This window comes from Dromaius novaehollandiae, chromosome 5 (assembly GCF_036370855.1).
Source record: "Dromaius novaehollandiae isolate bDroNov1 chromosome 5, bDroNov1.hap1, whole genome shotgun sequence".
NCBI classification, from domain to species: domain Eukaryota; kingdom Metazoa; phylum Chordata; class Aves; order Casuariiformes; family Dromaiidae; genus Dromaius; species Dromaius novaehollandiae.
This window is the reverse complement of record NC_088102.1, coordinates 35,879,534-35,901,790: the sequence shown is the minus strand read 5'-3', so window position 1 is coordinate 35,901,790 and position 22,257 is coordinate 35,879,534. Positions and strand designations below refer to the sequence as shown.

Here is a 22,257-nt window from a genome sequence, read left to right as displayed (position 1 = left end):
AGAGGTCCACTGGACTCTGCTTGCCATTTTTTGTTGTGCTTAACAAAGTAAAGATTTGGGATAGAAAAGCACTTGAAATATGCCATTTGAAAATGTTGAAATTTTACTTGTAATGCAAGGTGAAATATTTTGTTAGACAAGCTTTCAAGCACACAAACGATTCTCCTGGGGTTATCTCATTTTTATTTTGTTTCATTTGATTTGTTTTCTCAGCTTCATCATTTATCTGATCAAATGCTAACTTCCCTATGCACCTTGGCCTCATTTACATCCGTATATGCTGCAGCATTACTCCTATTCAAGCTTGGTACAGTTCGCATATGAAACAGAAGAGTGAACTCTAGAGACCAAAATCTAAGACAGTGGCAAAGTCAGTGTGATAATAACAGTGAGAGCAAGTAAAAGATAACAATCTAGAATCTGAAGATGAAGTCTTGCAGGAAAGGAACTCTCAGATTGCAAAAAATTTCACAGTCGTGCGTTTAGTTGTATAGTTGTACTTTATTTTGAGCTGAAGGTACATGACTCTTCGTGTATTGTGTTAAATTCAAAGAGCTGTAGAACCAAAGTCAAGCATAGACTGCTACCTGTAGGCAGTAATAATACTTAAAGCTTATATAACTCTGAACATTTTCAAAGCTCTCTGCAGGCATGAAGTCATTAATGATTAATGAGCCTAACAAGTATGAGGCACAGTCACAGTCTGTTTTGTCAGAGTTACATACCTGTGGAACATGGGTCCCTGCGTACATTTTGTTTATAAATTTAAATTAAAACATTAGTTTACTGAAAGCTTGGATCAGAAAATACTTTTATTACTAAATAGTTCTATTCATTAACTCTTTGCAGAATGTGTTCATGACATGCTAAGCCACAGAATCCTATTTATTATTATTATTAGCTATTAACTATTTATTATTATTATATTATTTGGCAGCATATACTGGAAGAGGGGCTGCAAATGAGAGACTGTTATCAGTCATTGGGATAACTATTCATAAAGTCAGTCATTACAAAGTCAGAAAGGAATATTTAATTCCCTAACCATATACAGCACATAGCAAAATCTTCCGCAAGACCGTGTGTCTTGCAGCAAAGAAATTCAGGGAGTGGTTCACAGAGTAATAACTGTAGGTATGCTAGTGTTTGGAAACCATTTTAATATATAACTACAAAATGTTGGGAGCCCAGACATCTCTCATGAGAATCTGGATTCTGCTTTCCTATTGAGGCTCTTGAGTTAGTCACTTTGACACCACTCTTGCATCCATCAAATACCAGACTACTTTACCGTATCTGCTGCTAACCTTGTTAATAAATTCTTGTGCCAAAATTATTTCGAAACTTTGAATAGTATGTTAGAAATAATTTTGTTCAGCATTTAAAAAAAGGAATATCCTTTCTCAAGGAGAGAGCTGCTGGGAACAAAATACAGACTAATCGAACTGATGCATAATTATACTGAAGCTGCTATGAAGACAATAATTATGTAGTTAGATACTGAAAAATTATCTGTCTGTATAGCACAGTTGCTTAAATTTCAAGATATAGCCAAATCTGGCTTTAGTTCAAAATTCAAACAATAGCTATAAGTACTATGTAATCTGAGAGACAGCACTACTTATTAGTGTTAATATTTCTTCCATTTTAATTTATTAAGGGGATGAATGCAGAGATGTCTGCTGTCACCTTTGTTTTTTAAAGTGTTAATAATTCTTATTAAATGGGTGGAAAAAAAGTTAAAAACGGAGATAGAGCGAGCAAGTAATAAACAACAGCTTTACCATTTCCAACCTTTCCTTAAGGATCCATGCAATCCAGCATATTCCTGTGGCCTTAAAAAAGGAATATTCATCTTCTGTGGCTATGAATATTTTTTTGTATGATGCTATTGGTGGTCATAATAAAGAATGGGTGCGTACATCCCTTGTCATACTTTCTTCAAGGATGATTCAAATTCTTGTGTATTCTTCTTAACAGATAAGAGAATGGATAAACATTTTATCAACAGAAACAAATGGTTCTCTTGATCTTAATTGCTTCAAAAAAAAAGATAACTATTCTTCACTGATGATTATAAATTCAGGTGTCCACTGAACAATTTTAGATCACTGGTTAAATAAGAGAATCTCACAAACTGTACTAAAAATATTAAAGCATCTGTAAACCTCATTCTTAATGGGTTTACATCAGTTTTATATTCATCTAATTGGACTTGCTGCTTTTTCTTTTTTGCTGTAAGTTAAATCAGCGTGCCCTAGATACGTAAATTGAAGATTTAACTTTCTTAAATTATCACTAGTTATTAGATTACACTGTAAATTCAGTTTTAACCTTCCCTGTAGAAACCTAGATCTAATGAATCTGTGGAGGCACTGAGGTTGGGAGGAGAGACCCCAATTTGCTCAACCTATGGTTTATAAGAGCTGAGGCTCCTTGAATATAAGACCCAAAGTTTCATTGACTCTTCCGAGTTACTCGTATTTGTGTCCCTATCCTTGTTTCCTAACTGTGCCACAGAGGCCTAGGCTGGCTCCTGTAACCTGCACACTCACCCTTTCCTTCAGTCTGCTAGTTGTTCTATACAGAGTAGGTGCAATATCTCTCATCTTCTCTGAGATAACATAAATAAAGCTTCTGAAGCCAGAACTTCTTGTAAAAGGTTGGCATGAACCCCTTTTCTTGGAATGGTTATCATGAAAAGCATCTGCAAAATACCCTTCCTCCAAGTCATTGTTTTGCGCTCTCTCCTGTAACATGAATAAAGATGGCTGTTCTTTTTGCCCCTTTGAATTAAAGGGCATAGGAGCTAACCTCTAGCTACTGTGATAGTTGCTGGATATTCTCACTGCATATTTCTTTGCTTGGGATAGAATTCACCCCAATCTGTAATCCTCTAAACACTGAGTATCTAGTGATGAGTTGTCTAGTCTGCTTTTGTATTTAATGAAGGGGATGAGCGTCTCCAGAATGCATTCGCTGCTGTTAATTTTAGCCTCCATTAATTCATCCTCTAGAGGTGCTTGCTATTCAAGGACTGTAGACAGAGTCAGGGTGACCAGGATAGACTGCTTCATGCCTACAGTCAGGGAAGCTGGAGCATGTCCTTCCTAAGCAAGCTGTTTTTTTTTTTTTTTTTTTTATGGACAGATTTCTGCCTATAACTTCACCCTATGAATACACAGGGCGTGCCAACAGTTCTAAAGAAACTAGTTAAGCCACTTCTGAAAGCCTTTGGCAATGGGAGGTACTCTCTTTAAAATATGTTTACCCTGTCTAAATTTAGAACTCTCTTAATAAAGCAAAACAAACATAGTATACATGTAAGTTTTTCTGTCTTCAAAGAACCGTCAAAGATATTGGAGACTCTGTAAGCAGAGAAATGCCAAATATTTGTTCATAAATGTAATGTACTTGATGCAAACAATGTGATACAAATTATGGAGAAAAGATGCTTTCAGCTAATTCCATTAGTGCTGCTCTGAGCAGAGCAAAGCTTTGACAAAGGAGATTTCACTCTGATGTATATTTGAGGTATCTTATGCCATGGTATTACATTTGAAAAGCAGACCTCTATCTGCATGCATATCATGAGGTATATGAAACCGAAGATGAATTTTCATTTATACTTTAAGTTCTCAGATTATCAGAACTACATTGTGAATAGCTGTGTGAAGGAGAATCCAACAATGGAAAGGTCAATTGCTCTTTGCAATGGTATCTCACAGTGGGTACAGCTGATGGTTCTCAGCAGACCAACACCACAGCTCCGGGCTGAAGTGTTCATCAAATTCATTCATGTTGCACAGGTCAGTTTAATTTTGACATGCTTGGTGTTTATTTTATCTTTCTCCGAAACAGCTGTTTCATTGCTCTTCCCTCACAATTACTGTTGTCCCAGCTATGAGAGGGGAGTTGGCATACATTAAGCATATGTATTTATGTATAGTTTCATACGTATAGCACATGTATTTATGTATGCTGTGGTTTCCTACCAAGTATTCACATATTGCAGTATCTTCAATGGCACCATGACTTTCTCATGATATCCATTCTAAAGACCCATTTTCACCAAAAAATAGAATTGCTTTTGAATCAATTAGTGAGATTTCCACAGCTGTAATTGCCTACCTCTTTTCTAAAGCATGAACCACTAACATGCGTTTGGCCGTAAGTAGAAGTTTTTCCACCAGATATCCCTTACTGGACAGAAGCCAAACCGTGTTCCTAGCACAATTCTTTGTTCACATACTAATTCAACTGCAGTAATAACCAAGATAATAGGCAGTATTTGCATGTTGTAATAGACAGTGGGAAGAAGAGGAAGTACTGGGGAGTCCTTTGAAGACTTGATAATTTCATTATCAAAATTAGTGAAATCAAATGGATTGTGGAATAAAACTTGTAAAACTTTGAACCTGAATAATAAAGAAAACGTAAAATTTGATGTACCTATTGAGCAACTTGAACTTTTAAATAATAAATACTTGTTGTTTGTATGTCAACACAGAAACTCCACCAGTTGCAGAATTTCAATACGTTAATGGCAGTGATAGGAGGTCTCTGTCACAGTTCCATTTCCAGACTCAAGGAAACGAGCTCTTATGTTCCTCATGATGTAATTAAGGTTGGTATTGCTTTTCAAAGTTTTGCAACTGAAAAAAGGAAAAGAAATTAAATGTTATCTTATTTGTATGTAAAAAACAAGCTTATTTCGTTAGGTAAGTTAGAGAGAAAGGGAGCCTTTCTCATCTGTTGTGTTTGGATTCTTTGTCATTTTATCTCTGCAACCCATTACTCTTACACGTACACCCCCTCTTTTCTTCAATATTTGTATAGCTTCCCTAAAGTTACCTTTTTAATACCCAGATATGACAAGCTACATTTTCATTTACATGAAATAGTACATGATAGTATTAAAACACTAAAGCAGATAATTGGATCCTAGAGAATTTGAGAACAAAACTCATGTCATCTATAACAGCACTGACCACCTCCTGTCTGTGAAATGCTAGCACAGACATCTGCATATATTTTTTGCTGAGATTCCTGCTATTAAAACTGTGAAGAAAAGCATATTTTTAGCAATGAAATGACTTTGATCACTCATTCCTAGGAAACTAATGTACTTTATTAGTGAATCATATTTTGGGCCAGGAATTAATTAATCTTACTGGGGGCCTATTTCATTTAGGTGTCTGTAGAACTTGTTTGGATCATAGTATGTTTAAACAGCTTTGATGGACAGTGCAGACTTGGAGTATGAACCAGAATTATGACCTCCCTTTATTACTCAGTTTTTTCCTATCATTTGACTTGCTCTTGACGATGATTAGAAATACACATTTTTCTTGTGTAAAGTGTTCTCAATATTATATTCTAATTTACTGACTTACCGTTGCTACAGTTGCAGCTCTCAAGATCTATAAAACCAGTTTAGCAAGCTTATTTTAGAAGCAGCTTAACTTTCAAATTTTATCCTTGCAAGGCATGGACTACATATATGTCCATCATTTGAATAACTTTTTGCATCAAGAAATTGTAAACAAGTGTTAATAGAAAGCAGGTAGAATGTCGGGAATTGCTTATTTGAGAACATACGTTTAAAGTTTAACTGAAAATACTGGTTTGTGAAGCTTAAAAAAGGAAGGGATACTTAAAGGGTTACTTAGGTACTTCCACTTGAAAACGTTGGTGGACTGACTTCTGTATTAAAAGTCAGCTTTGTGGCTGTATAGTTTTAAAAAAGAGAAATATCTATATTGCTAGACTGAAGATTCATTTGGCCTTTATAACCAGTCCAGTATAGTTTCTTCCTTCTTTTCCAAGGGAAAAGAAAGTTGCCTTAAAAGCACAGATATGGCACTAGTTCTGATTGTGCTGTCATGGGACCATGACACAACATAAGGTTTTTCCTGCCAAGAGGACTTTTAGGTGGCAATTCCAGCTGATGACCAAGAAGCCAGAGAAGCACAATTCATGTTTTAAGTTGAAGATGATTACTTTTACGAGGTCAGGACGTGACTGATAACTTATGAATTTTCTCTCAAATGCATCAGCAAACACATCCGCCTTATTTGAGAGGGTACCCTCTCTTTTCATTGACTAAATAGGGAATCTAGGAAAACAGGCATTTCAGATTAGGCACCTAAGCTAGACAGTAAAATTAAGTGATGTGATTACCAAGATTTCATCTGAACCCTAAGGATTTAAATTAAAAAAATTGTTAATCTATTTTGAGAATCATTGGGAATAAACCTCTTAACAATAAAATGAGAAATTCTTGTACGATAAGACAGGAAAGAAAGAGTGTAACTAATTTTGCTCTTTTGTTTTATTCTTAGGTGTTCAATGAAATGACAGAACTGCTTTCATCTTACAGAAACTATGACAGTTATCGACGTGCCTATAATGAGTGTACTAGCTTTAAGATTCCAATCCTTGGTGTCCACCTGAAAGACCTGATATCACTTTATGAGGCCATGCCAGACTACTTGGAGGACAAAAAAATTAACATATACAAACTTTACTCTCTATATAACCACATAAATGAGCTGATACAACTGCAGGAAATGCCTCTTCCTCTGGAGGCTAATATGGACCTTGTTCATTTGCTTACAGTAAGTCTGTTAGATGAGAGAAATACTCCAATTCTTTAAATGATTTTTGTGTACCTCTCAAGTAGACAATGCCATTAATTCTAAATGCATAATGTCTTAAGATTTTTTTTAAAGGAAACGGACAGCAGTAGGAGAAAGTTAGTTATACTGATTTTACTTGGCAACAAGGACAGAGGTGTCTGTTCATCAGTATGCTTCCAATTATTTCTATAAAAAGTGAAGGAAACACTTATTCCTGCTTCACTACAGTAGCAAACATTCTTTCTGTATTTTCCCTAAGAAAGAATTATCTGCTGTTTAAGCCTAAATAGGGAGAAAGGTGAAATGCCTACTTAGATGAAGTACACCTTGAAGACAGAAGACTGCATACAAGGCTACCTCATGTTGAACATAAAAAGCTTCACAGAAGACTTCAGTTTCTCAGGATGTGTTGGGTTAAACATATCCATTTCTAGCTATCTGATGTAATACAAAAAATACACTATATTTAACTAATTTTTATGTTTACAGTAATATCTACCTAGTGCTCTATTATTAACATAAAATTAATACTACCTAGCACGTAAGTCGCAACAATAGCGGTAGCTACTCCTAGTAAGTTAAAATACTACTTTTTATTAAAACGGTAAATTTGCTTATCTTGTTTCTCACTGTTGCGTTGGCCTTAACAAGTACCTCAGACTGAAAAAGCTAGATAGGGCAGTTTCACTTTCTGATTACAGGCTCTGTTTCTGCAAAGAACTAATAAATAACTTGAAGCACATGAATATTTTTACTTGCTCTTTCCGAGAGCACTCGTGTATGAATTTAAGCACGCAAGCCCAAGGCCTGAAATGGGCTATTCAGATAAAGTGGTGAATTTCTTCCTGCAACGTGTTTTAAATGCTTTGTCCCAAATTATTATAATTCCCTAAATTTTTTTCAATGATGTCTTATAAAAGTGCCTGTTTATGAATATTTAGAACTTTGGCCACAATTTCATGCAGGTATATATGACAAAATATAGATTAAAATAAATACTTAATTTCAAAATAGGAGCTTTTCATTTGCTAATGTTCCAGGGCACAGAATTTCCCTGTTCCCTTCCTTGATTTTCCAACAGCTTTTCTCCTTCTTCTGTTTCTTTTAGTTGCATGCTTTCGTATCAGCAGGCAAATCAGTTTGAAGACTTATTAGTAATTACATATGTGACTGAATAATTCATAGAAGTGTCTTATTTAACACATGGGCTCTTTGGGTTTTTGAGTATCAGAAACTACTTTTAAGATTTCCCCCAAGAATATAAGATGATTCGTTATTATGACTACAACAATAATTCTTTCAGTTATTCACAAGAAGTTTGTTGCATATCTGAAATTAGTCATGTTATTCGGTTGTGTCATTTGGATTAAATAGCGTATTTTCATTTCTTTCTTTATGTATATGAATGTCACCACCTTGAGTGACACACTGGGATATCTCAGAACTAATTCTAAAATATTCCCTCTGTAACAAGTTTATATCTTCAGACTTGCCATAGAATGAGACTTGTAACACGTTTACTTGTGGCATTTGTAAACTTTATTCAATCAAGTTTCTAGTGTGAATATTTTCATATAAATATGCAACAAGTGTCATGTTACCATTCTTCAATCTTTGTTTGAAGTTTGTTTCCTGTCAGTAAATTATTTGCTATACTGTTTGCCAAGACATATGCATAAGCAAAGATGTAATGGGCAAATTTGCTGGTTTTCTCAAATTCCTTTATTTATCCAGGTGTAATGATTGTTTCTTAATATAATTGCTGTTAGCAGCTTAAGGTTCCCACTAAATATAAGACCATCTTTTATCCTTATCATATGCCTCTTGGTTCAATATGGCCACAACTGGATTGGATAAATATGAGATGGTTAAACAGAAGTTTTCTGAGAGTTAAAGTTGATGGATGGTTTCATCGGAATTGTGCTTCCGTGCTTAGTTGTACAATGGAACACTTTAATATCATGGGAGCAATGTTTGTCTCACATTACTTATTAACAGACTGCTAGTTAAATGCCTACAGTTACTTGCTGTGTTAATGATTGTAGCTGTATAATGTTACAGATTTCCAGATAATGGCCACAATAGACTAGAATTTAGAAGTACACCCATTTCAAGTCACTATCAATACCTGTGCCGCTCAAGTGCTTTTTTTTTCTGTGTTGTAGGCTAAATTAATAATTAATCCACCAAAAAATATTAATATGTGCGAGGAACAAATAAATCAAGTAGCAGTGACTGTTTGGGGGTTAAGCTAATGTTGTGTTTGTTTTCAGCTGTCCCTTGATCTTTATTATACAGAAGATGAAATCTATGAGCTTTCATACGCGCGAGAGCCAAGAAGTCACCGAGCTGCAGTAAGGGCCTTTCCGGATTCTTAGCAGAAAGATTTTTGATGAGCAATGTAACTTGTATCCCTTGCGTTCATTTTATTTGATTTATACTAAACTGAAAACGTCTAAGCTTTACAGACTGAGCAAAGTCTGTTAAAACATAAATTGCTTGGTTGATGATGAAACCTAAGCTAGAGTATATGTGAGATTTGACATCATGTCAGCTTTTATAATGTGAACATAAATCCATTTGTATTTACACAAGCCAGACATCAAGCTCATTCTTCATAATCAATATTGATTCTTTTAAATTAAGAATTCTTATGTGATTCAAATAATCAAACCCATTAATGTTATATTGCCCCCCCCCTTTAATAAATATGGAAAAGACAGTGATAATGATCCAAGGACAGTAATAATAATCCATGATAAGAATAATATGACATGGTGCCAGAGGCAATTCAGGAAAAAAAAGTGGATGAACACATGGTGGTGGAGGAGATGTAGGGTTTTTTTGATTTGTTTTTTTGTTTTGTTTTTTAAAAAGGGGGGTGGAAAATAACAACAAAAAAAGGAATTTACAGGGCTGTCAGTGAACTGTAATTATGTAAGAAAAGATCACTGTTTTGGACACTTAAAGGAAAAGCTTCCTCTGAAGTACCAAGTATGATATTTACCAAAGGTATGATGCTGGACGAGACAAGCAATTTCTGCAATCCTGTGTCACTGTCTATTGTCACAAATGAAAGAAGCATAAAACTGAAAATATTTACATGTGGTACTAATGAAGTTCTATTATTATTTATTTCAGCCTTTGACACCTTCCAAACCACCAGTAGTTGCAGACTGGGCCTCAGGGGTATCCCCAAAACCTGATCCAAAAACCATCAGCAAGCATGTTCAGAGAATGGTGGATGTAAGTATGGTTGGCCTAGTTACCTCACATGTCAGCTGTAGCCTTGATCTCTAGGTACGAAGCATAGGAAAGTAGGGAAAGAATATTGGACATATTCAGAGTTGTGCTGAGTTGTGTGCTTGTGTCCTCACACATATTTCTGCCTAGCTTCAAATGACAATAGCAGCCAGTGTGAATGCTGATTTGTATGCTTCCAGAGTCATTCTTCCAAGGAGCCAGGGACCCCTCTCTATCTGGGAGGCCAGCATTGTGTTACTGGTGAAGCCTGAAAGTAGGCCTCTCAGTGGTTTTGTTACTAGCAGCCATTGCTTTTTCTATCTCTTTCGCGTCATTGGCTTTACCAGGAACTGTTAGATAAGTTCAGGTGATTTGATTTTAAAACAGAAAGAGGAAGGGGGAGGTAGAGACTTTGTCTTTACATCCGTGCTTCAGCTGTTTTCCTTCTAAGAACATCTAATATTGCTTGTTATCCTTTGATAGTGTTTTGGAGTGTATTTCTAAATTAGGGCTATATATGTTCCTTGCCTTAGGGCCTATGACAATCAGTAATGTCACTCCACATGTAGAAGTAAGTGTCAACACAACCACTCTCTCATTTAACTACTTTTGATGTAACAGTGACCTGATGAAATAAGCCAGGAAGCTACACTGATTTGGCTATACAGGTCATCACTGAGAGCATTAATTGAGAACGTTAGTGTAATTGTATATGTAAGGCTGTCATGATGATCTTGGAGAGAAGCTAAATAAGAGCTGACATTGTGCAGTGAAGCATTTAGACTGGCTGATGTTGACTTACCTGCATTTTGCTACAAATCAAGAAATGATAATGTTTCTTTAGACTCAAGCAAAGAAAGCCGTTAGAAAGATTGCTGCACCGTTAAATAAATACTGAGAGAAAGTGGGAGAGGGAACCTCTAAGTATTGTGGAGAACTTTTAAAGTTATTCAGTAGTTTCCACTCTCACTCTAAACTATTCTATTGTGTCTTATGCAGTCTGTCTTCAAAAATTATGACCATGATCAGGATGGATACATTTCTCAGGAAGAATTTGAAAAGATTGCAGCCAGCTTTCCATTCTCATTTTGTGTAATGGATAAGGACTGGTAAGTGCCTACAAACCTTTTTAACCCAATTCTGCGTATGAACTTCGTAGCATCTGTGTATGGTGGTGTGCGCTTTTTATTATTGTTATTTATTATTATTTCTATCATCAGGGTAGTAAAATCATCCTCTGTTCTCCCAGGAATAGAACATGTCTTTGTCAGTTATATTTCCACTTCCAAGCATGTTGTGAATGACATCTTCATGTGCTTACAGCACTGTTTACCAGGCAGACGTATAAGGAAAAACAGAGTTAATAGGAAAAGAAATTTTTTTAAACAATATTCAGTATATACTACTGAAAAACTTCCCTAAGATGAACCTATTTCTCCAAAGTATGTACAGAGAATTGTCAAATGTATATTTTGGCCAGATTAAGAACACTTTTATTAATATGTTAAATTATGGAAAAATAAAACAGTGATTATATAGAGGTTTCCTTGCCCTCAGAGGGTTAGTACCCAAATTCAGGAAAAACTACAGTTTGACTCAGTGCTACGAAGTAGTTTTGAGGTTGCATCTCATATGCAGATACTTTATTTATCCTTGCAAGACGCATTTTAATTTGTAGATAAACTTCTGTAGACTGTTGGAGCAGATGACAATATTACTGCCATCGCTGTAGTTTTTGGCCAGTGAAAGTATGGCCATTATAGATTGTGAAAGAAAGGTATGTTTAATTCACCTTATACTTTAAAGAGTGGATACCTCATAAACAACTTTTCTTGTTTATTTGCAGGGAAGGTCTGATTAGCAGGGATGAGATAACAGCATACTTTATGAGGGCTAGCTCAATCTACTCCAAATTAGGACTTGGCTTTGCTCACAACTTCCAAGAGACCACTTATTTAAGGCCTACTTTCTGCGACAACTGTGCTGGATTTGTAAGCTCGCTTTTTAGTAAATTATGTCAACATCTTTTAGCATAATGCCTCTTTCTCCTGCCTAAATAATTACCCTTTGTTATACAGAAATGAACTTACATAGAACACTAATGAAACTGTATGGAATGTCAGATTGTTGCCTGTGTAGCTACTTGATGCACCCTTTACACTCTTGACAGTACTTTCCTCTGTTTTAACATGGCTCCTACTCCTGTCTGGGTTTTGGCAGTGTGATTCTTTGGCAAGACTTCCCAGTTCAGAGGCTTCCATGAGGCTATCAGAATGCTTGCCCTGGTACAGATATGATGTACCTTCTGCCTAGCACAGAAAGATTTAGTAAAACTTGCTGCCCTACCAATCCCCACTTGAACTAGAATCAAACATGAGTGCTGATCTGCGATTTGCAATTCCCCATACACTCCAGCTCTACAACTTCTTTGGAGGCTGTCATCTATTAGAGACTAAGTCAAGCTATTTTATTTGTCGTAAGAAATGCATATACAAATATTCTATTTACCTCATGCTAAAGAGGTAAATATTTCCTATTTCTACCTTTCTATTAGAAAGAGAGAAAACCAAGGTTCTGTGCAGGTGCTCAGATCACAGAAGTGGATGGAGCTTTTACCACATTTTTGTATCTGGAGGTATTGGAGGTACATGGATATATCTTAATTCGTACTCTTTCTGTTTGTTTGAATTTCAGCTGTGGGGAGTCATTAAACAAGGATATAGATGCAAAGGTAAAATACTTTATCCTTTGTTAATTTTAATCTATAATTGGTGAATGGCAAAAGAAAAAAACTGACCAATCCCTGAGATGCATTGCTTTGTCTAAGTACCTATTTAATCAGACCTCTCAGGGAGGAGGAAGCTATGATGGAAGAATAAGGTGTCAGATAGGGTTTACAGAACTGATAGCTGCAACCATTTGCAAATCTTTATTGAATCCAGAGAGTTTGGGAACGGACGCTCATATCCTGATGGGAGGCAAACTCCAATTCTCTGTGAAAACTGTGCAACAGATTCATAACAGGCATTTTGCACAGTTTTCTTCCTTGTGCAGGTATCTGCTTTCTCTTCAATTCCTACAGAGTTCTGACTGAATGTTGCAATTTGGTATTTTCATAATGAAAAGTGGTTTGAAGAGCATAGAGCAAAGGGATGCAGTTGGTCTGTTTACCAACTGTAGGTTGTTTCAGGTAATGCATGTAGAAAACACGGAAGAAGATTTACTGCTTCCTGAGGAGGCAATACAATGTGAGAGCTGATCTTAGATGTTACAACAAAGCCACTAAATCATGTACATTTTGTTTTGTTTACAGACTGTGGAATGAACTGTCACAAGCAATGCAAAGACCTGGTTGTGATAGAGTGCAAGAGAAGATCCAAAACATCAACTGCAGATAGCAGCCCCACATCAGCTCTTGCTTCAAGCCTCTGCCCAGTGGGGGTCAAGGAGCAGTTGCATGGTGAAGAAAGATCACATTAAAAAGATCAAAGCAACAGTTCTAATAATAGTCTTGCCTTTGCTCCATTTTGTTTTAAAGCTGAGTTGTACAGCATTGTTTTGGGTTTTGTTAGTTAACTGCAGTGTTCTAACAACAAACTAACCAGAACCAAGCATAAGTCAGTACAGAGTATCCCCATCCCAGTTGTAGTTTGAATAGAAGTAAATAAGACTCCCTATCTGGGAGATTTCTCTCACACTACATGATGTGAGGTGCACAAATTCTGCAAAGGCTCAGTAAAGCTTCTGCCAGATTCTCATGAGAACTAGATGCCATGAACTAAACAGCAGACAGGATACCTTATTCTCCCACCTTGTGACGAGCCCGGTCTCAGTATATTCTGTGGGGGGTTTTGTTTTGTTTTTTGTGTGGTTTTTTTTTTAAGCTCTTGGAGGGGGCTGTTGTCATGTTAAGCAAGTGATGTACTGTTACAATTCTGACTCAGATTTCATTGTGGAGTTTATAAGGTCAACTTACATATCTGTGCACTAGAAAAATGAAGAGCTAATTGTATTTATTTTTTCCACTTTTTTATCTGAATCTACAACTCTTCTTGGTCCCTGTACCTTTTATTTAATCAGAAATGAAAAATATGCACCCTCTCTTCTTTTCTACTTATTTTCAACAAGCTATATAAACTTTTTATATTGGGTATTACCATGTAAGCATCCATACTCATTTTCTTTAAATTCCTCTCCTTCTCTTTACCTACATCTAATGTTTGCAGTTCTGCTTGCCAACTTGATACCAGTGCTTTGTATTTAGTGCAGGATTCATGCTGCCGGGTTCCAACTTGTGCTTTTCATTAGCAATTATATGGAGGATGATGCAGCCAGTTTCTCTTGATAGCTGAGCGTGTGCATCTCTATGATTGTACCTGCAAGGGCTGCAGCACTATGTAATAATCACTTAGTGGGATGCCATGTTTATAGAGAGCTTGAACCGTAGTGTGCTGCCCCATTGTCACCCAGTGCACCAGAATGTTACAGCTGTCAACACTGCTCCATGGCAAAAAATAAGAACTCAAGTCTACGCTGAAGACATAAGCCTCATCTGTTCATCCACCCCATCTCACTTAATTCTGCATAGCCTGCAGCAGCTACCACACTGACTTTGTTCTTTCCCCTCTTGGGTTTGAACACAAAGTTTCGTTTATGCTTTCTTCCCAACAATAGATATTAGCTCTTCTAAAACCTCTTTTCAGAATCCTCTAAACACATCTTTTGTCTCCTACTTCTAACATCGCGTTTTCCCTCCGCTTCCTTTGTTTCTAACTGCCAAAATAAGTGTCTTAGGATAACCTCTACAAAAGCGTGGAAAATTAAGAATATCATTATTTCAGCTTTATAAAACAGATGAGAGAAGTTCTATCTTAGGGCTGCAAGTTGCAATAAGGCTGAAATAACACACAGGTTTAATCTTCTACCAAATCACTAGCTCAGTGGTCTGTAGAAAACTTCTTAGCTCTCTAGAGGCCTTTCTCTGGCTGACCTTGATGGTACATAATGATAGTGATAATTAACTCCTGTTTTCCTCTTATTAATCCGTATTTATGTTATTGTGAATGGGCAAAGAGATGTTGCAGGAGACACCACATTGAAAAACCTCCTGTGATACCAATTTTGAGAGCAATGGATGTAAAATCAATTAAGGTTAAATGTTCTATTTATTCTTTAAAATCATGTTTAATTACTGTACCTCCTATTTCTTTCTCCCTTCCTGGGATAAGATTTTGACCCAATTTACCATGTATATTCATTCTTTAGGACAAGAAGAAGGACCCTTCATGTTTCCTAATGGAGTAGTGGAACACAGTGAAGACAGCAAGGACCGAACCATTATGCTCATGGGTTCCTCAGCTCAGAAAATCTCAGTGAGACTGAAACCAGCTGTGGTTCATACGGGTACTCAGACTGATCCCGTACTGCTGGCTAGTGATGTATCTCATAGGCAAGCTGAGAAGAAAGAGCACAGAATGCCAGAAAATATTTACCTCCAGCCTGCTCCACAATCTCCCTGTCCAAGCCCAGTTCTAAGTCGCAGAAAGGCATATGTTAAATGGGAAAACAAAGACTCCAGCCGGAAAATGAAGGAGCATCACAGCTGTAAACCCTCATACCAAGAACTTGAGCAGGTACATACATGATGAAATAAATTCTGCTTTACTCAACAGTATTGTAAAGTGGTTGGGGGGTGGAAAGGTGTCACCTGACATGATCACTGTATTCCAGAGTAACTGATTGCTGGAAGAATGCATGAGGGGTATCGTATTTTTTGCCACTTAAACTTTAAGTCCTCAGATGGCTTACTTCAAGCATAAATTTTAGGACTGGTATAGAGCTTAGGGAATAAATTTTGTAGCCTTTGTTACGGTTACACTGATCAGTCTTAAAAGTGACAGGCAAGAATATAAACATAATCTAATCACCTAGGACAGAGTGTTATTCCATAAAACCATTTATTTTAAGAAATACTTTTCCATGTGTGCAATGCAAGACTGGGAAATTTGAATTTGTGTTTTGACATAACTTTTGACAGGATGTTATTACCACAAGGCAGCATGTTGAAGCCAGGTTCACATTTTTATTTAGGCCTAAGTACTTTTGTTGAGGGAATCTGACATAGGTTCCCCAAACTTTTAGTACAAATATGTGACAACACTTCTTCATCCCTAAATGTCATGATAAGGGAGATGATGATAAGCTAAGACCTTGAGACAGAACACTAAAATAAAGAATAGAACCTTGTAGAAACAAAAAGCATAAAATAAAATGCACATCAGCCATTATTAAATAAGGAATTAGAAATCTGTTCAGAGGATTAACAATTTTTGAAGTTAAACAATATTTACCTAAATATCCCAACCTAGATTGAAGACTGACTGTTCTAGACACTGCGTATAATCAAGTTCTCTGTGTCCTTTTCTTTGTGGGTTCCAATCCTGGTGAACCAGGTCTGTGCACAAGTCTTGAAATTTTCTAGAATATAGTGTCCTCCTTTATGCCTTGCATGTCTTCACGTTCCCCATGTAATCAAACAACATAAAGGGACATATTTCTATGAAGCGTCTTGGTTTGGACTCTGCTTTGGATTTTAAGAGGGAACTGATATGTTGTTTTTTCTTAATGATTGATTAGACAAGTTTTATAGTTGTTTATATATGCAGTTATATAGAAATGATTAGTATTCTTAATACATTACCTGCCTATTGGCTAAAATATATCTCTTGCCTCCTTGCAGTTTACTACCAGTACACTGGTATCGAAGGCCTGGGGTTCTAACTTTCCATTTTTACAGGCAGTTGATTCCTTTATCTGCTTATGTTCGCTGGTAGAAGAAATCCCATCAAATAATCCAGTAATCTTTTTCTTCTCAGAAAACAGTAGGATTCTCATTTTAAAAACTACATGTAACAAGATTGCCACCATGTAAAACAAGGTTCCAAACCCAATGGCTCCGCCTCTATAATGTCCCGGTGAACAATTCTTCCTGTGCTCTTCAGGGCATTAATCAGGTTGAGGTAGAGCTGGAGTCCTATCAATAGCAAATTCAAAGCTAAATCAGATTTAATTCACAAGTAAATCTTATTACCTCCTCTTGGCATATCTCTGGCACAGAAACTAACAACAGTCATCTTAGTGTCAACAGCATTTGCTGTGGACACTTAAGTCTTTTTTTAATACTGGCACAGCTACTCAGTTGGTATCCATCCTGAACCTTCTGGCAGCTATCCCACCTCTACTACTTCTCCATATTCTTAGGTGTGACTGTCGTCTTAGCTTCCCAATGAGCTTATTGAACATATATGACAGCATTGGATAGGGACAGATAGCAGGAAGAGGAGTAAAACTTATGCTACACTAAAATCAGATTGTTTTCAGCACACAGTCTCCACATTTTTGTCATTATCCTCCAGGGTCTTGGTCTTGAAAATGTATAGATCAACATCTAGAAATTACCCCGGAAGAAAAAATGCCTGTAGTCATCGTCATAGTCCTGAATTTCTTTCAACTTTGGGAATTGATGCTTTTGTTGTCATCTGTTCCCCTGTATGACAGAACATACTGGGTTGGGTGAGGGGGACACTGCTCTCATTAGTCGACTGATAATGAATCCCCTGTTTTTTTGAAACTAAATCACAAAGCAATTTTGCTTTGTGCACAGACGTGATGCTTCTTGCTGGATCTCACCTGCATCAGCCCAACTGTGACTGAAAGCACCTTTTCAAGCAGAGAGGCTAGTATCACATTAGCAAGAGCTTAATTCCTGCAACTGTTGGATAACGCGATACGATTATCAGATAAACAAAGGTGGATTTATTTTCAAAACTTTATTCAGTCTGAGATGTCCCTAACATGGAAACAGGCTAAAAACAGGACCAGTTCTTGTATAAACATCCTGATCTTTGAATGATCAGTATAAAGTTCCTTGCTGTTAATGAAGTTAGCGCTTTAACTTGAATTCTGCCAGATGCTGTATCTTCAATGCATTGTGCTCGCAAAAAAAAGGTGCCATGAAAGGAAGAAATAAAATTTTGAAACTTAATTGTCAACTATACCATCTGCTCACTCACTCACTCAAAAAAAAAAAAAAAAAAAAAAAAAAAAAAAAAAAAGACTTCTCTAGAGAGAAAATGGTTGTTATGCCTAATAGTCAAATACATTCCTGATTGATGAACTCAGAAAACTAACTGGTATACATGTATACAGTTGGGTTTAGCATGCCGTTTATTGTTTCTGTGCTCAGTAACTACTTTATGAAGTTACGTATTGTCTCACAAAAAAAACCCCATGTAATTTATGCCAGTCAATTGAAACACAGAAGCAGAAGTCCTGAAACTAATTTAGAAATCCAATACCATTCTCTTTTTTTCTTTAGGAAATAAGTATTCTAAAGGCAGACAATGAAGCTTTAAAGATCCAGCTTGAACAGGCACATAAAACAATTGAATCTCTCACAATCCAGAGAAGAAATCATGTAGTGGACAACATACAACACCGAGACTGCTCCTAGCAGACAAGACAGGAAGTTTCCTATGGAAGAATGTAAGACTGAAGGAGGGGTTGTGATAAAGCTGCTTTATCAAGTGAATAGGAAATAGTCTGAAGGATTTTAAACAGAAATCACTCAGCATATTTCACTATTAAGAATATGCTCCCAAATGTATAAATACACTCCTTTGACTTTTTAAGGTAATTAAGTGTCTTCTGAGTAATGAAAGTAGTATCTTCTGGAATTGCTTTTAAAAAGGAGTGATACTGTTCCTCAAGTTCATAATGAAGATGACATGGATCCCCCGGTGATTGGACTGCAAGCACCACATCTTACTCTGCAAGTATTCTGACAGAGCAGCTATTCATAAGGGCCTTGTCAACCCAAATTTGGCCCAGTTCCAGGTTTGTAGAAACAAACATTTGATAAAGCTAAGGATTTAAATAAAACTGTAGAAATATTCCATTAAGAGAAACACGATTCCTTCTGCCTTTAGCGGAAGCCAGTTAAAATCATGAAGTGTACTATTGCCATGGTTTAGGAGGAATACTAAAATGAGCAGTTAAGCTAATGATACTTGATTCGCAGGCTCTTTTTTAGGATAAACTGACAATTTTTTAAAACTCTTTCAGGGCTTAGAAGTACTGCTGCTCAAATGTTTACCTTTGTGAAATACATAAGACTATAGAGAATTTACACTGAATACTGCTTCCATTTCTGTGTTCCTTGCTGTAGCTTGGCACACTTACCTCTACTTACAGGACTTAAGGGATAGTTTGTTGACCACATACTTTAGCTGTAGGACAAGGCCACATATTTTATCTCATGTAAAAGTGACATCAGTGTTACAACATCTTCTGAGTAGAACCTTAAAGGCCATTTTATGAAGGAAAGTCTGCAGTAACCCCAGTGCAACAGTTACTATATCCAAGAATTTCTAACATCTTCCAATTCTGACCAGGTTTTCTCTATTTCCTCTCTTTCTCTTAGGTCTTGCATGCACTTTAGGTAAAGAGTCAAGATAAGTGTCCTCTTACATGTGTAAATTTTGTACAGTAAATGGTGCTAGTGAGGTAACTTAGGTTTCTTAAAGCTACACAATGTACATACTGTTAAGAGATGACACAGCCAACTTCAAAATTCCATTTGGATTCCAAGAAAATCCTTAAACTTACAGCTGTATAAAATTTGCTTGCATTTATCAAATAGGCATTTGTCATCACAAATATTTAAACATCAGAAACTTATGACTTTGAGAAATTTATTCATAAAGTACATTTAATGTTCTTTAAAACTCTTAACTTACTTCACAAGAACAAAGTCTACTATAAAGTGAATTTTTAGTTGACCTATTACAATACCATGTGTACTTGGGTTTAAAATGGTATAAATGTATATTCCATCCCCAATTTACAGTCATTAATTAAAAAATTTATGACTGCTTCATTTATAAAGTAAATGTCCATTTGAAACTACTTACAAATTTAGTGATTTCAAATTCTTGATCTGAACTTGGATCATGCTTGCATCTCCAAGATTAAGTAAAACCAAATGGAGAGAGAGTAGTAGCTTTTCTGTTATCTCACTGTAAATATGTATGGTATGTAAAGACTTGAGATGCATGTGACAGAATAGCAGCTTTTTCTTCCTCTTACACTAAACCTGAATTTTTAACAGTTAACATGAAACTGCACTTTGTGATCAATGAAATAATCAAAATGGCTCTTCAGTCATGTTTGCAAACTTGCTTTGCCCATATTCTGTAAACATTTACTTTTGTCTTCTTTGAAGGGAACTATACCAAGGAGTATTTCTATTAGGCATTTAGCAAATAAAAGTCTATTTTTACAAGAATTAAAATGAACAAGATACATGTTGAATATATTTTCACATATTTGGAAAATACCCTGAAACAGCACTTGATCGATACATCCTATTGTCCAGTTAACTCTGATAGCTTTTGGTGAAAAGTCTGGATTCTAATAGACAAACTATATATGCAGAAATGCTACTGTGAAAATCTATCACGAACAAACTCGTACTTAAAAATAAAATTCTCTATAATGTCAGCAGCTGGCCTACAGGCTACTGTGTTAGGGTCAGAAACCTAAAATACTGACAAAATTGACATGAAGCAGAAATAAGACTGACCATTTTTACTTAATACTCAAAATTAAGTTATGACTACAGATTTGTACAGACTTAAATGTTAACATAGTATTTCCCTGTGTCCTTGCTGTTTCTACAGTCTGAATGATTTGAAAGGGATCTGCTTGCAGGATCCTCTCACAGAAAGAGCCTGTGGGTGTCTCATGTATGCTGAAAACTCCTTACTTCAAAGTAGTCTGTAAAATTGAAAAATGGATGCCAGAGCTCTTTTCAGGTTTCATTTGCCCAAAGCCCTGCCAATTTTGTGGTGACAGTCCCTTCTTACTGCTTTTGGGACTTCCCTTTTTGCTGCATGAAAGACCCAAGTTAGTAGTAGAAACTGACTGCACAGGGATAGCACCAAAACAGACACAATTACTGACACAGGGGGGAAAAAGTCACCCACCTCTATCTTAAATCTTAAAATCTTAAATCTTAAAGTTTACACTCAGAAAAAAAGATAAGAGTGCCAAGTGCTATTTTAAAGTCACCTTAGCGTACACTGTTGATATTCAGCGCCCTTTAAAATTTATCTTGTCATGGCTAGTATAAAGAAAAGCATCCACTTTTTTTCCCTTCTCCAGACTCAGCTGTACCTACAGGAAGAAAAATCCAGTGTCCCCCCCCCCCCCCCACTAAATTACTATTTTTTTCTACATTTGAATTCTGATCCTTTAAAGAGACAAGTTGATTGAGTAATATCAGAATTAACAATACAGGAGTAATGTTAATAGATTAAAAAGCATCTACCTTTAAAGTAGCTTACATATGTTTTTGAAATTATCGAAAAAGTTAACTTTTGGAATTGTCTTTGTTCTAGTAGCAATATGTTATTTTGTTTTAACTGATCTGTATTAATGGCAACTTGCAGAATTTTTGTTTTAAGGGTGTTAAAGAAGACTGGAAAAGTGTACAGATTGTAAAGATTTTATATATAGTGTAGGTTTGTGATTTAATATTTATAATAGAAAAAATATTAAAATTTTACTTCACGCCTCTGAGTTTGTATCTCAAAAAAAATCTAAAACCACCTACATTTATTTGCCTTGATTCTATCATCTGAGATATTTCTGCAGGGCTAATATAACATCAGAGTCTCTAGTCTACCTTTACATCCTATGTGCCTTAGGACATTGTCTGAGAAAACTTAGAAAGCTAGCTGCTGGCAGATTATTCTTTCAATATTGCAGTGGGTTGAGACAGTATAGACATGTTTTTACCACTCTAGTCCAGGTATTACAAAGCACAGTTATTCACTAGCAAAATGTCTCTTTTTTGTTAAGAACACTAATTCTAAAAGGATATCAGCAGGATAGCTAAGCATAGACATTGCATCTGTAATGTCTACTACCGCTGACTATGCACAGTCAGTACTCTATCACCCTAAAAATTGAGTTTTCTTGCTCAAAATACTCAAAAACTCAGATATGTTTTCATATGGAGAAAATGAGCATTCAATTATTCTATAATACTGGGGGGAAGAAGGGGAAGGGAAGAAAAAAAAGGACTGTAGAATACCTACTGAGAACACACATCCTATGTATATGGGCAGATGTGCCCTGCAATCTTGCACATACAGACATGGAAGTTGTGTTTTGCTTCAGAATTATGGAAATTAAAAAAGGAAAACTTCAGAAGTAATTGGATATTTCCTTAGTTTACATAAAGACAAAAGAATATAGACATATAGACATCAAAGTTTTTTTGCTAAGATAAAATTTAATTGTTTTTCAA

General features: G+C 36.1%; 1 protein-coding gene across 2 annotated transcripts in view; it reads left to right on the top strand.

The window, feature by feature from the left end:
• RASGRP1 (RAS guanyl releasing protein 1) overlaps positions 1-21,524 on the top strand; it is a 46,855-nt gene extending 25,331 nt beyond the window's left edge. For both annotated transcript variants that reach the window (XM_064512434.1, XM_026093943.2), the window contains exons 7-17: positions 3,636-3,809; positions 4,511-4,627; positions 6,345-6,620; positions 8,915-8,995; positions 9,783-9,887; positions 10,884-10,993; positions 11,731-11,875; positions 12,579-12,615; positions 13,198-13,344; positions 15,150-15,517; positions 18,262-21,524. In XM_064512434.1, coding sequence (XP_064368504.1) covers positions 3,636-3,809; positions 4,511-4,627; positions 6,345-6,620; positions 8,915-8,995; positions 9,783-9,887; positions 10,884-10,993; positions 11,731-11,875; positions 12,579-12,615; positions 13,198-13,344; positions 15,150-15,517; positions 18,262-18,396 — 1,695 coding nt within the window. In that variant the 3' untranslated portion in view covers positions 18,397-21,524. The remainder of the gene's footprint in view (positions 1-3,635; positions 3,810-4,510; positions 4,628-6,344; positions 6,621-8,914; positions 8,996-9,782; positions 9,888-10,883; positions 10,994-11,730; positions 11,876-12,578; positions 12,616-13,197; positions 13,345-15,149; positions 15,518-18,261) is intronic.
• Positions 21,525-22,257: the final 733 nt, after the last annotated feature.